The sequence below is a fragment of the Charadrius vociferus genome, unplaced genomic scaffold, assembly GCF_000708025.1.
Source record: "Charadrius vociferus isolate BGI_N301 unplaced genomic scaffold, ASM70802v2 scaffold278, whole genome shotgun sequence".
In the NCBI taxonomy this organism is placed as follows: domain Eukaryota; kingdom Metazoa; phylum Chordata; class Aves; order Charadriiformes; family Charadriidae; genus Charadrius; species Charadrius vociferus.
In genome coordinates, this window is record NW_009649705.1 from 358,814 (window position 1) to 373,424 (window position 14,611).

The 14,611-nt window shown below is 39.9% G+C and overlaps 1 protein-coding gene across 1 annotated transcript in view; it reads left to right on the forward strand.

Moving 5' to 3' along the window:
* Nucleotides 1–14,611, forward strand: part of ATP8A2 (ATPase, aminophospholipid transporter, class I, type 8A, member 2) — a 279,869-nt gene that overhangs the window by 36,505 nt on the left and 228,753 nt on the right. The window contains exon 18 of the mRNA XM_009890610.1: nt 6,579–6,643. Within this exon, the coding sequence (XP_009888912.1) occupies nt 6,579–6,643 (65 nt within the window). The remainder of the gene's footprint in view (nt 1–6,578; nt 6,644–14,611) is intronic.

Consider the following 14,611-nt stretch of genomic DNA (forward strand, 5'->3'; position numbering starts at 1 on the left):
GGATAGAACAGGAGACTTTTAGCACTGTAAGTTTAGGTTTGTTATTAAAAGCAGCCCTTAAATATTAGGCTTCCTTTTAGGTCATGAATGTATCTGATAAAATCAGTTCATGTACCTAACTTGATTTGTAATTTGTCAAATACAACGATTTTACTGTAAGGCTGTGCTGAACTGGAGGTACACACTGTAATTTCAATTCTATAGCAACTAGATGTTGTGCTCTGTAGCACTTCTGTTATGCTCATCTTGCATTGGATGTGCTGCATGAGTAGGTGTAGTAAGTACTCAAAACTCAAATCCTTCATCCTTTTTCTCACTGTGGATGCTTGCAGGATGGGCAGCCTGGGTAGCGATACCTTGCGCTGTCACAGAATGCTGCCATGCTTGAAATGCTGATTTGTAAGCTATGCCTAGGCTACCATCACGCCGTAGCCCTTCACACAACACCAGCAGCCTCTTAGGAGAGGGACTGCCCAGGCCTTCGCTGTCTCTGGTGTGCCTGTGTAAAGTGTCACTGACAATTGCATTCGGATTAGCCTGTTTAGATGTACAGGTATAGGTTAAGGGGATCTTTAACAGCATAGGTTGTCTTCTGCTGAAGGAGCTATTTGTTTAGCCTTCTCAAGCTCATGTTGACTTCAGGATTCTCAGATTACTTAAAGAACGTGACCTATAAGGCTTCTTATATATAGAACTGCATGTAGATGGGTCTGGATGTGTATCGGGCTCCTCCTGACAGAACAGATGCTCTGTCACTGAACTTAGATTACCTCTAGCAAAACTTTGGGCATTTGTTATCTTCTCGTCTGTTTTTTAAATTTTTCCTGCTTTTAGTTTGGTAGAATTTCAGCATGTAGTCTGCTTCACTGACTAGCTTTTTTGTTTACTTATTAAAACTGAATCAAGTTTCATGTGTCTATACGGTTGTAGTAGAAATAAGGTGGATGGCTTAACTAGCACTTAACTGTCTACTTACCTGGTTTGAATCACTATCTGCAGATCTGTCTTTAAAAGCAGTAGTCAACTTAAAAGGAGGGAAGCATCATCTTTTGACAAATTAAAAAAAAAAAAGTAACTACAAATTTTGGCATAAATACCTGAAATAAGTTGACATTAACTGACAGCAGCTAGCCTGAACACAAGTACATGGGCTTTACAGCAGTTGCTTACTATGAAGGAGACTAACTTCCAGCTTGTCTCTAAAACTGTTTTTTTATGCAATAGCAACTTTTTTAAAAGAATAAGCATCTCCCTTAGAACTTCTAAGTTACCACTTTGTTTAGTGTACAATTTGGGAGTAAAACTCTGGAAACCTAACTACCTTCATGTTCAAGTTGGCTTGAAAGTACAAACACGTGGCACCCTTCCAGTTTTTGTATGTAACCCGTTAAAACTGTAATAAAAAATCAATTTAAAACTCAATCTATGTGTAAACTTTGATTCAGGTGTAAATATACTCTCTGGGGAGTAAAATGTGTTTTCACTTTTTTGCTGTGTATGGAGGTTATGCTTATGGACTCTTGCTTGCTGTATGGATGCGTATTGAGGGATATTTGAGCTCTTGGCAGCTGCCCCAAGAAGTTGGAGTACTGTGTTCTTCCAGCTTCCTCTTGATTCTTTGGCCTTCAGAATTTATGTCTCTTGTCTCAATTACATTACTCTGAAGAGGAATGATTGACCTTGCTGTAGGGTGGTTGTATGCCTTCCACTCAGCCATGTGCCAGCTGATAGTCCTGCAGGTGGGGAGTGTGTTCCTCGTAAGTTTTAACACTGATCAACCATTTGAACTCTATACCTACAGAAAATACGAGTTTCAGGTTCAGAAACACCTTTGAGGATGATATATGGTCTTCAGTTTTTATCAGCTGAAACTGTCCTTAGCCAGTGTCTGCAAAAACAACTCTAGAAGGCTTAACCAATGCTCTTTTAGGTTCATCCTTATCTTGAAACAATCTACAGACTCTTGATCTCCTTTGCCTTTCAGTGAGGCAAAAACCCCCCATGGCAGATTTCTATTTACCACCATTCTGGTGGTCAGCAGGCTCACAGAAAATCAGATCTGATGTATTTCCAGCCAGTAACTTCTCTAGTAACATTGTTTTCTGGGAATGGTAATGAAGTGGTTACTGAACTGCATTCTTCCCTTGTTCAAGGAATCAGTCCCTACAGTTGAGCTAAGTGCTCTTACCTGGAATATGCATTCATAGCTGCAAGGACTGCCTTACAATCATAGAATCACAGAATGGTTTAAGTTGGAAGGGACCTTTGAAGATTTAGTCCAATGCTCCTGCCGTGGGCATGCACATCTTTCACTAGACCAGGTTGCTCAAAACCACATCCAGCCTGACCTTGAACACTTCCTGTGATGGGCATCCACAGCTTCTGGGCAACCTGTTCCAGTCTCACCACCCTCATCAAAAAACTTTTCTTATATCCAATCTAAACCTACCTTCTTTCAGTTTAAAACCACTGCCCCTTGAGCTGCCACTACAGGCCTTGGTAAAAAGTCTTTTGCAGTCTGTCTTATAAACCCCCTTGATATATTGAAAGGTCTCTCCGGAGCCTTCTCTTCTCCAGGCTGAACAACCCAACTTTCTCAGCCTGTCCTCATAGGAGAGGAGTTCCAGCCTTCTGATGGCTTTTGTGGCTCTCCTGGACCTGCTCCAACAGGTCCATGTCTGTCTTGTGCTGGGGGCCCCAGAGCTGGATGCAGTGCTCCAGGTGGGGGTCTCATGTCCAATTTCTCATCTACCAGTACCCCCAGGTACTTCTCAGTAGGGCTGTTTTCAATCCATTCCTCCCTCAGTCTGTGCTGATGGGTATTTGGGATTGTTGTAACCCAGGGGCAGGACCTTTTGTTTGGCCTTGTTGAACTTATATGAGGTTTGCATGGGCTACTCCTCAAGGCTGTCAAGGTCCCCCTGGATGGCATTCCTTCCTCCTAGCATATCAACTGCACTACTCAGCTTGGTGTTGTCTGCAAGCTTGCTGATAGTACACTCAATCCTGCTGTCTGTCACTGATGAAGATGGGATTGGTCCCAGGACTGACCCCTGAGGGGCACTACTCATTACTGGTTTCCACTTGTACATTGAGCTGTAACTCTTTGGACATGGCCATCCAGCCTGTTCCTTATCCATCTAACAGTCTGTCCCATCAAACCCATCTCTCCAATTTAGAGGTAAGAATACTTCTGTTATAGCCAGCCATGATTTTTCAGTTGAGGGAATGGAAGCAATGCCAACATGCTTGCCTGTATCCCTGTGTGAAGTTTGAGCAGGGTGTATGTGCCCTCTCTAAATGCAGAGGATAATAATTCTTCCCTCAGATGCTGGATTCTGTCTGTCTGCAGTACGAATGTGCCTGTGGGCTATGATCTTGAACTCTGGTTCAAGCAATCTTTCTCTCAGGACACTTGAAGGGAAATAAGTCCCAGAAGTACCTGATTCATCTGCTTCATGGACTTAGTCAGGCTTTTAAATTAAAGAGCTAGATACCAAATTACAGGTGTGGATTGACATTTTATACCTGGCTTTGAACCAGCAGTTGATCTTGCTCTGCTTAGCAGCGTTGACAAAAATATGCTGCAATCTTAGGGAGTGTATTTTTGCTTACCATGTTGGTACTGCCAGTTGTAACAATTATAGAACTTTAAAAACATGACTACAAATGTCACTTGCAATCTTGTGGTTGCCAGTAAAGCAATTACATTGCTTTATATTAGTGCTAGATTTTAACATCTTCATAGTGCTGAAATTGTATATAATGTATAAATCTCTTATAAACTCTTGTTAGGCTTGACTTACATCCTTCTATTCCAATTTTTCTGTTGTGTTAAAGGGCAAAGTAGTTTTGGCAGAAAATAAACCCCTTTGTGTTCTAACACTCCTCACCGAGGTAGGAGGCTATGTGTGGCTAGGTTTAAATTCTGAGTGATGCCCAATTCACCACTATGAGTCCAGGTGCATTTAATACACATTAAACTTATGGTTCTGAATACACTAATAGCAGACTGTACCTTCAGCCCAATCGTGCTCATGAACTAGCACAGCCACTCTTTGGTTGCGTTTGCAACCCAAACAACTAGCTGCCTACACAGTACAGTTTATTGAAGCAGCAGATACAAGTTCTTTTGGATTGTCGGTGATAGTGCACCAATTTTCTGTTGCGTTAAGGGGCAAAGTAGTTTTGGCAGAAAACAAACCCCCTTGCATTCTAACACTTCTCTCCAAGGTGGGAGGCTAGGTGTGTCAAGCTGCTGTTAGGCTTGACTTACATCCTTCTGTTCCACTCTTGGTCTCCTTGTTTCATGTGATGACATGATGCAAAATGACCTTAGTTGCAGGATTAGTTCTTCTGACTCCATGACTTCCAAGATGCACAACAGAGCAACTCTGTTTTCCACAGGTTTGTGGTTTTTTTCCAGCTCCACTTGTCAAGTGGCATCTTGCTCATTTTGAGAGGTAAAATGAAATAGTGAGCAGTGGTTTAGAAATTACAGCTTGCTATTGCAGCTGCTGTTCCAATGAAATGCTACTAGAAAATCCTTTTGAATTAGTTACACTGAATTTGTAACAGCCTACTGCACAAGGCTGTTGCCATTCTCCAGGGAAAGAATAACCTTGACATGGAGGGAAGTGCTTAAGTTTGTAATACTCTTTTTCTCCTCATTAAAAAGAAGGAAGTGGTTCTTCAGCCTGGGACTAACTTTTAAAAATGGCAAACCGACTTTTTCCCAAGTTAGTGTTTTGTCTCTACCTGTTGAAGCTTCATTACTTGGTTCTGTACTACCACCTAAGACTTATTCGCAGGCAGAATCAGAGGCTGTCTGCAAAGCTTTCATGTTGTAGACTGTGCTTAGTTAGAATATATTTCATCCTTTTCCCAACAGGTGTGTGAGTTCAATGTCATTCTGTATTCTCTAAACCTTAGCTCGTTAACACAAATAAGATGAAAATGTATCTGCAAGGTTGCACCTGATATTCATATCCACACAGCTGTGAAAATGGAAGAGAAACAAAACTTCTGCAGGTAATTAAACCTGCTGCCTGGAAGTGCCTGGCTATGTGATACAAGCATGCCTTCCACAAATAAAGATGAAGGATTTGCTTTCTTGACAGCAGTCATTCATGCAGGCATGTTAACCTTGGATTATCCATACAAAACTAGCCTAATTATAAAAATTCTGTAGCCTGAGGAAATGATTTGCGTTGCAATTGATGAGCCAGTATGGCCTTCCAAAGGAACCAAGAATCCCACAGAAAATAAATTCATGCCTCGGTTGTTCTCTTGCTGTTGTGAGATATGGAGACACACTTAATTTTTTTACATTGACTATGGTGTTCTGGTTTGAAACTGTCAGCCTTGCAGTGGTTCATCACTGCGATGTTATTCTTGTACTACAATAGCTTCCAGTCTCCATTTAAGAAAAATAAGACTTCCTGAGACCTCATTTTATGACAGCAATTTCTTAAACTTGCTGTGATACATTTCTATACAAAAGCACATTAGAAATACAAAATAATTCGATTGTATTTCCTTTTCCTGTATAACTTAGATCAGCATTAAAAGGTGTATGCTTCAAATAAATGAATTGTCTGCTGTTTTATTAAACTACATGACTGTGCCAATTCCAAGAGAAACTTGCATGAGCTTTTAGGATAGTGCAGTGGGGTCAGTGATGCGAGTTTGCATTTGTCTCTTTCCATTAATATGAACTGGAATTAAACTTTATTCTGTAAATGCCAAGTATATATACCCTGGATATGACTTTGCCTCATGTCAGTGACAACTGTGTGGCAGAACGGCCACTTCAGTGGCACTGAGTGGTACTGCAGTCACTGGCTTTTGCTATTGCGAAAATAAGAGAATTTTTTCTGTCTTGACAATTTTTGCTTTGAATTCTGGTGTCCTGGCAAGTGTACAGAACTGCCTTCTGAGTGCTGCTCGAGACTATGGCAGCTTGCTCTTGTTCTTTCATACCCCAGTCCTACACTAAGAAGAATCTAGTACAATTACCTGATGCCTACAGGGGTTGGCAGGGGCTCTGTGTGTGTCATTGATACCTAGTTTTTGATGAAGCTCAGGACCTTCCACACTAAACTCTGACTAAAAAATACTCATATAACCCAAGTGTGGGCTAAGGGGACCAGGTAGCACCAACTGATTCAATGTGTGGGCTTCCAGTCATGTGGCATAGCTGCAGTGGTGCGTTAGGATCTGTTCCTGCACCACGTTGAAGGCAATTCTGCCTTCATATAGATTAAAAAAAAGTTTATGTATAGAAATATTTAATTTTGCTGTAGGATATAGCCTATATTTTGGTAAATCTAGTTACTACACTTTTTTCTTTCGTTAAAACATCTTAAGTGATGTATTTGAAAATGCAGATAAAATGCATCCTCTATTGCTAGTAAAATTGTCAAGTTGTATTCTATACACCAGTGCTTCCAGTAGCCTGCCTGATAGGAGTGACTGCTCAAAAAGTAAATTGTAATCTGACCTACAGATGCTTATCTTAAGGTTTAGCTTAAATATTCTTCCAAAAAGTAAATCCTTGTGGTTTTGTTCTCTTGCAGGGTACTCTTGCAAACTCATTTCACAGAGTATGTCTCTCATCCTGGTCAACGAGGATTCGCTAGATGTAAGTAAACAAGTTCTGGTGTAGTTCTTGACAGAAGTAGGTGTTGCGAACAAAAGTTAAAGTTATTGAGCTTTCTCGTTTTATTTCTCTCACTTTCCTTTAGGGCTAGCAAGATAAACAATTCATGCTAAAACAGGGGTGGGTTGTGCAAAATGTACTCCTGAGGGCTCCTGTCACAAGCTGTACGGATCAAACTAAAGCCTCAGAACAAGAAACTAATTAGGTCCATGGGTTTGATTCTGCTGCAAACTGGTGAAACCTGCAGTATGCTATCAGGAATATAATTAGGCTTTGAGGTATAGATATTGGAGTAACATATTTGAAGAAATTAAAAAAAAAAACAAAACCAAAACACCACAAAACCAAACCAACAAGCCAAAAAACTCATTTCAACATAAGCTATCTTCAGCATTGCATGGAATAGCTGTAACCAAACCTATCCTTGAGCAGACTGCATTCTGAGCTTACTGATGTGCAGCTTTTGAGGCCTAAAAATCACCTGCAAGTAGTTGCCATGCTCCTCAGGTATGTGCAAAAAATAATTAAAAAAAGGTACACTTGTGCAGGAATCTTCCCAGAAAGTCTTTTTTCCAGTTTGCCTGTTTCAGCATCAATATCAGCATTTGATATAACTCGAATATCTGATTGCTATTAGAGGTATAAGTAGGACAGATGAAAACATCATAATAGACAGCATCTAATACTTGTGTTTAAAGTTGGCAATTTATCCTGCTTGACTGTTTGAGAGATGCAAAGCCTCTATCTTTGTGTGTCAAAGGAATTACTGAATATCTGGAAATCTGGTGGAACCGGGGAATACTATTCTGGCAAAGTAATCACCTGATAAGTGTTATTTTCCAGTTGTGTCTATGTGATGTAATTGATGGCAGCCCTTGATAGTGTTTTCAGCTTATACTCAAGTTCGTTGCATGCTGTTGTGGCATCTCAAGGCCTGGCGTTCTAGCTCACCAGAACTGAGGAGATCCCAGTGAATCCAAGGGGAGATGATTAGCTTCCCGAGGCTGTATTACTAGTTTCTGTGCAGACTAATCCACCCTGATGGGAGCTGTCTCATTGCTGAGTTCTAGCAACGAAGGCCATGTTAGTTAGTTCTCTTGCAGAAGTTTTCTGTGTTTCTGTGTAGGTAGACTTGTTTAAATACTTGTTTAGCTGATTCTAGTGGGATAAGAAAACTTCGGCTTTTTCTTTTGAACAGTTAGTGCATTAAGTGTGTGTAGATTGGGGGTATGTAAATTGTTTCAAGTAAATATCTAAATGCCTTGCTTAATCTTCCATTTCTGTATGGTCCCTCTTTAAGGGAACAGTTTCCTTACTGTTGGTTTAAAATACTGTGCTTCTGATGAGCTTTCTGCCACACTTGGCTGGCTAGACCTCTTAACCTGAAGAAAGATGCAGAACGTCAGTGGAAAATGAGCACCTGGTGGGCTTTTTGTGAAGCAGGAAGATTCGGATTATAGGAATATGAAAACTTGGTTTCTTTTTTCTTAATGTATTGGGAACTCAACCCAGAAGAAAGAAAATAGTTATGCTTTGTTTTCATTTCAAAACTTCTTACACATTCCAAAGCTCTGAGTAAAGCACAGTTGAAGTTGTTTTGACCCTGGAAATAAGATTCTTATTTCAATCTGAATTAAAAGTAGTTCCTCTAAGTGTGCAGAGAAGAACAATGTGGCTCTTGTGATGCCTGTTTGGAAATACTAAGACTTACAGATTCTCTATGGCTAAAGCAAGGGATGCAAACTGAAGACAGGACAGAAGAGGTTCTTGTTAGATCAGAGGAAAATAGAGCTACCAGTGGTATTTAGAAATGTCTGGAAGCCGGTCAAGATAGTCTTCAAGCTATGTTAACTTGACTTTTTTACGACTTGCGGTTTTGAATGCAGTGATATAAGGACAGATACATTCTTGGATACCTCTAGTGTAGTGGATATAATACTGAAGGTGCTGAGTAGTACGGGTTCAGCGCTTGCTTTTAATTTGTGACTTCAGTTAATTGGCTGAAAGGACCATGAGAGGGCATGATGAATAGCGAAATGGCTTACTGTGCGTGCCCTAATGGCGAGTGCTTCAACTATGGGATTTTCCTTTAAATGTCAAACAGCAACATAGGTGGAATGATTCAAGGACTTTCAGTAAGAGTCAAAAATGAACTTACCATTTCTGGGGTGAAAGGCTGGATTTAAGCAGTAAGTGAGAAAAATGCGCCTGGATCTCAATTATTTTTTTTTTTTCCCTTCCCATCTTCAACAGGAGGAACAGCTCAGCCCTGGTCTATGTGTAGAACCAGCTCTGGTTAATTGCTGTGATTGCAGTTTTATCTTGTTTACAACAGTGACTTAGACTTACTGAAATGCATATTGTGTAGCTGTACAAAGGAATACACTTACATATATTACTGTAGGATTTTTAGACTCCAAAAAGGCTTCTGTGTTTTATTTTTAAACCTTGGTATGTCTTTCATTTGCTTTAGGAAGTTAGGGGTTTTAGCTAATTTTACCTATGCACTTGACATTCTTGAAGTCCTATTAGATCCTTCTGCTTTTCAGGCAAGTCTTTGATTCTTCTCTTGAAACGTGAGAAAATGGAGGCCTATGACAACTGGTTTTGATTCCTATGTGATATTAAAAGTGCTGCTTTAGCAAGAGCTTGTGTGACCGTATCTCTTCAACTTGATCTGCTTGCGGTTGATGGGCTGGGTGTGTAGGGGAGGGAAAAGGCATGCTGACGATTGTCTCATTTGTCCTTTTAAGCCCCTTTCAGAGGGTCAGCTGCGGACTTCGCAGCTTCAGTTGACAACCTCTGCCTCAGTACATACGTCCTTCCTTTTATTCTTACCTTAGCGCAGACCTACAGAAGCAAAAATTGCTACTAACAGGAAAAAGAAATAGGAGCTAAGGAATATAGGGTACAGGAAATGTTGAAAGATGGGAACTAGTTTGTTTCAAGAAAATACAGAGGGGAATCTCCTATTTTAAAATACTTGAAGGCTTATTTCAATTCCTTTCTAAATTTGGTAGCATATGCACTTTGAGGTTTTTATATATTCAGCTTTTTCCCAAACATTAGCCAAGAAGTGTTAAGGAAAGGTAATGTGGGAACTGAACTGGGAGAAAATGTCACTGACCAAAGCATCTTTTCTCACTTTCCCACATGCCAGCTTTGTAAATACTGTAGAGTGCCAGAACTTCATTTGGAGTGATAGACAGGACCCCTGTGGAAAGAAATTAATTAAATAAGTTAGAAGAGGCTAAATACTCCTTTACCCATCAAAGGGAGGGCATGAAAGGGAAAAGGTGGCAGATCTACCTGTCTGCGTCCACTAGGTGTATCTTGACTCCCTTGCCCAGTTTCAGATTGAAGTCTTCTGAGCCAGTGGGGGAAGACAGGAATGGCCAACTGTCTCTGCTGTTTAGGAGATGGAGAGTAGAATCAAATGAGGAATAGTAGGGCAAGTAATTATTTTGATAATTTTTAAGCTTTCTCTTAAGTAAAAGCATGAGGGGTCAAAGATGATACTATCGGTAATATGATCCGTTTCGTATGCATCTTGCCATATGGCTTAGTCTAAGGACACACTGGAATGAGAAACCCTGATGGGGTTGACATAGCATGAAACCCTTCCCTCCCATCTTTTTGCCTGACGTCTACCAACATAGAAAAGAAATATGCAATCAACTGTCTATCAAGCATACTTTAAAATCTCTTGATAAAAAAAAAAATAGTCACCTTTTCCCACCTGCTACTTCCAGTTACGTACCTGAAAGACGAGTTCTGTGGAATATGGAGAGCGCAGCAGCTGCTCTTAATTTTTTCAGTTGGAATTGTAGTGTTGCTGGTGGCTTGTGTTGAATGCCTTATGCCTTGATTTTGGCCTCGACTGTGTGGATAAGTAGTATCACAGTACACTTAAGGATTCACTCTTGCAGATAGCTGAAGACACTTTGCAGAACTCAATGCTAAACACTTGCCTTGGTGAATTAATGTTACGTGGTGTTTGGTGCACTGACAAGGTAGTGGTGGGAGAATGGGGAACAGGAGGAAACCCTAGAGGGGTCCAACCTGTGCATAGCAATGTATCTTCCACACCTAATTTTAGCCGATTCCTTCTGCTTTCCCTTTCCTGAGCTAAAAATATGAGCTTATTAGCTGTAACAGTTCCAAAAAAGTAAAAGATGGGTGTCTTTACTTTTCATGCTTTTCATTTGTGTAGCTTTATCTCTTTGAAATAACATTACCTAAATTTTGCAGTTATAAAAAACTGAGAACATCTCTTTTCTGGTTCGGTAACTTTTTAGATAAGTCGGAGTCGGAGATGACAAACTTAATCTCAGCTGTATGTGTCTCTGGCAGTGGTTAAAAGGAAGGGATCATGGCTGCTGTTGGAGTGGTTTGAGTTTTGAAAGTGGTAGTTGTTAAACAACATACCCTGTGCGAAGTTGAGAATTTACTTCAGACATACCATGCATCAGTATTCTTGGAGCATTTCAGTGTTAAGTGCAGATTTTATACTTGAAATATCCTATAAAACATAACCACAGGTGGTTTGTGTTGGGGAATGCAGAGTCCTTAACAAGCCACTAATAAGCAGATCAGTTTTAGCAAAAGCAGCAGGTAAAATAGTATCTCTGCTTAGTTTATTCAAAGTCTGGTTAGCCACTTTTACCTTAAAAAAAGCTTTGTGGAAAATGTGTTGCATGTCCTAATTTTCCTCTGCGGACCCCTCATCTAGTAGATGTTCCAATAATTTCATGTGTGGAAGACTAGTTATAGAATTCAGCCATAAACTAAGACAGCATTATCAGTAAACAAAAAAACTAATTGAAGGTTTGAGAACATTTAAAAAAAAACAAAAACAAAAAAACAAAAAAACACCCTCCCAAAACAAAACCCAACCAAAACCACAGAGAAATGGAGAACCCTGGCATGTCAAATGAGCTAAAAACCTTATGATACATAGTTGCTGGTCTTTTAAGTGAAGAAAATGGGTGATTACATGGTACACCATGAAGGCATATCTAATAATGAAGGTGACTGTGATGCTTTAGCTCAGATAACATGTGTTTTTCCAAAACAGGAGCACAAACTTGTGCAGCTTCTGAACCGGTACATCAAAAATGCTTTGTATTGCATCAGTCTTGTTTTCAAACCAAAGTAATTCTGTTTTTTTAAGTACTCTTATTACCATTTTTAATGTAGAACTGAATTTTGCATAAGTCTAAATATAAGACTCCTAAGTGTTCTGTTAGTAATTGCCACTGGTTAGTTTTAATTCTAAGGTAGGTGTCTTTAGACAGTTTTTCAGTGTTGGATCTCCACTGTAATACTTATTTTGTATGTTGCACCTGTAGCAGAAATTATGACTTCTGTTCAACTTAGCCTGAAATCTATCAATAGGAAGATTCTCACACTGAAATTCTGTATCATTATATTTAATGTATTCCATCTCTGAAATCCGTTAATGCTAAAAATGAATTTTTACATGATCCAAGTTGAGCTTAGAGCCTTTAAATATTGATACACTTCCCCTTTCTGCAGTCCCTGTGTGACTTTTTTCCCCCCACTCCTGCTCCTTGGCATGCAGCAGCAGGTGAGATGTGATCGAACAACTGTCTTGGCTTGTTTTTGAGAGCTAAATTTTTTCTAAATCATGCACTTGAGGGAAAAATCAATCATTTCTGTTCTCTTCAGAGGACTACTGAGAACAGAAAAGACTAATCCCTAGCTTGATTCAGCTGAATTCTAGAAACTTAGCATAATAATCTGCAAATGTTTATCCATTAGAGACTCAACTACATGCATACATATGCTCGCTTAGTTTTTCTTTCCTTTTCCTAATAAAGCTTTTTCAAGTGCAAATATTTTCAGCATGAGATTTACTTTAAGAGTGATTCTTGGATTCAGTTTCTGTTTAGTTAAATTGGAAACACCATAAAGTCTTATTTTGCAGCTCTTAACCTGGGCAAATTTCTTTCATTGGCATCTTAAAGACGTTGAGTTGTGAGAGCAGTGAGAAGGAAAGCTGAAAAAGGGAAACTAGATGACCCAGAGAGGCCCTGGAAAAGCCTGAGATGACAGTAGTGGATATTACAGCCGAGTAATGTTGGGTGCGTTACCCCCCTTCAATGCGGTAGAAAGGAGAGCTGGGAACTGTATTAATTGGCTGTCACATTGGGTTGTATTTAACAGTAGTGGAAGGGCAAAATTGGAGGGATGCAGTTCTGAACCTGTGGATAGTGTTTTGCTGTAAAGTGATTCTGTTGATAGAAATGGAGCTGCACAGTGAGTGTGTCCCGCAGAACTCGTGTGCCTGGACTGATAGTCATTGTCCTGAGTTATACAGAGATGTGTAAGTAACAACAAACTCGTACTCCAGTATAAGAACCCTCAATGCCCGTTAATGATAATCTGACTAAAAGTATAAGTGCAGAAGCCGGTCTCCCTCATGTCTCTGCTCAGCTCTGTTTTCCACGCAGTGAAGCGTGTTTGTTGAATGAAGTTTGGATGAGCTATGGAACATGAGCATGGATAAACCTGTTTGTGCTACCATGGTATTGTGTAGTATTCTTAAAAAAAAAAAAAAAGAGAGGAGCACTTCACAGTGTAATTGGTTGTCTGTAGTCAGTGTCTTGACTTCCCAAACTGGGCCTCAGTATCTGCAGGGAATCTTTGTGTGCTTTGTATTCTAGCCTGGAAGAGTAAGGACCTGGAAAACATGGTTATTTTGTTATCTTTTTTTGCTCTTCTGTAGGGTAGCATTACTATGGAAGGTTCTATAACAACTCTCTTAAGTGTGAGAATATTAATGGATTTCGTGACTTTTATGAGCACATTTCCTTCCCGCACTTCCAAACAAGAGTTTAAAAAAAGAAACAAAACATACCCAACTAGTAAGGAGATCTTTAACAGGCACCATTATTCATTGTATTTAAATACTGATAGATCTATACATCTAGGGTTATCTGAGAATTGTGCATCTAAACTGCTCTGGATCTCTTAAGAAGTAGAGCTCTGATCTGGTTGCTGCATTTAGCTATATGCTAAAATTAGGCAGGTCTTGTTGGGCTGCTGCCTAAAACTTTTTCTAATAGCCATTGGGAAAACTCAGACTGTCTGTGGAAAGGAAGAAAACCTGAGGAGTAAGCCATTCAAAATAAATTGTCTATCAGTGTGTCTGTCTTCAAGCAAAGAATATGGTTCCAATAGTGTCTTCTGTGCTATACTTAGTCGGACAGAAACATTTGTGTAGCATTATGGCCTCCATAGGAAAGGTTAGCTTCACTACAGGAATTTCTTTAGCATATATAATACTTGAGTTGTTTTATATAGATCTGTATTTCAAGTTCTTGAGCCCAACTATGGGAGACAATGCCTGTGAAGCTCTGGGAAACTTTGAAGGTGTTGCTTTCTGAATCCTGATGCTGCTGCTGTTGGAAGAAAGGATGTCTGGGCCTTGTCAGTGATGTTTGCTGATTGCTCCCAAGGAATGGGGGTAAAGTCATTGTCAGCCTTTCAGACTAAAATCAAAGCTACCTACTACTGGGAGCTCCAAAGCACTGATATCATGTCTGCTTCAGTCTGACTAAAAGGTGGTAAGGTGTACAGATAACTGCTGGGAATACAAGAACAAGTCCTGTACTGCTAATGCCTTCTAGATGCTTTGAAGATTACATCTTGTATATTGCACAAGAGAGGAAACTGGGATTTTTTTTTTTTCTCCCCTGCTATTGTCTGCCCAAATGCTTTCAGACAAAGTTAGTATTCTGGAAAACTGATCAATGTGGACAAGCTCAGTTTTAGCCAACCATTAGCTGTCCTTCAGAGAGGCACGTGGGATGATCTTCTGGTGTCTTGTGGCTAATAAGCTACTTCAATTACCAGTCAGCCTGGAATTGTAATCAGTTCTGTGTAGTACTGGCAATCTGCAAAGGAAGCTAATGAGGAAAACTA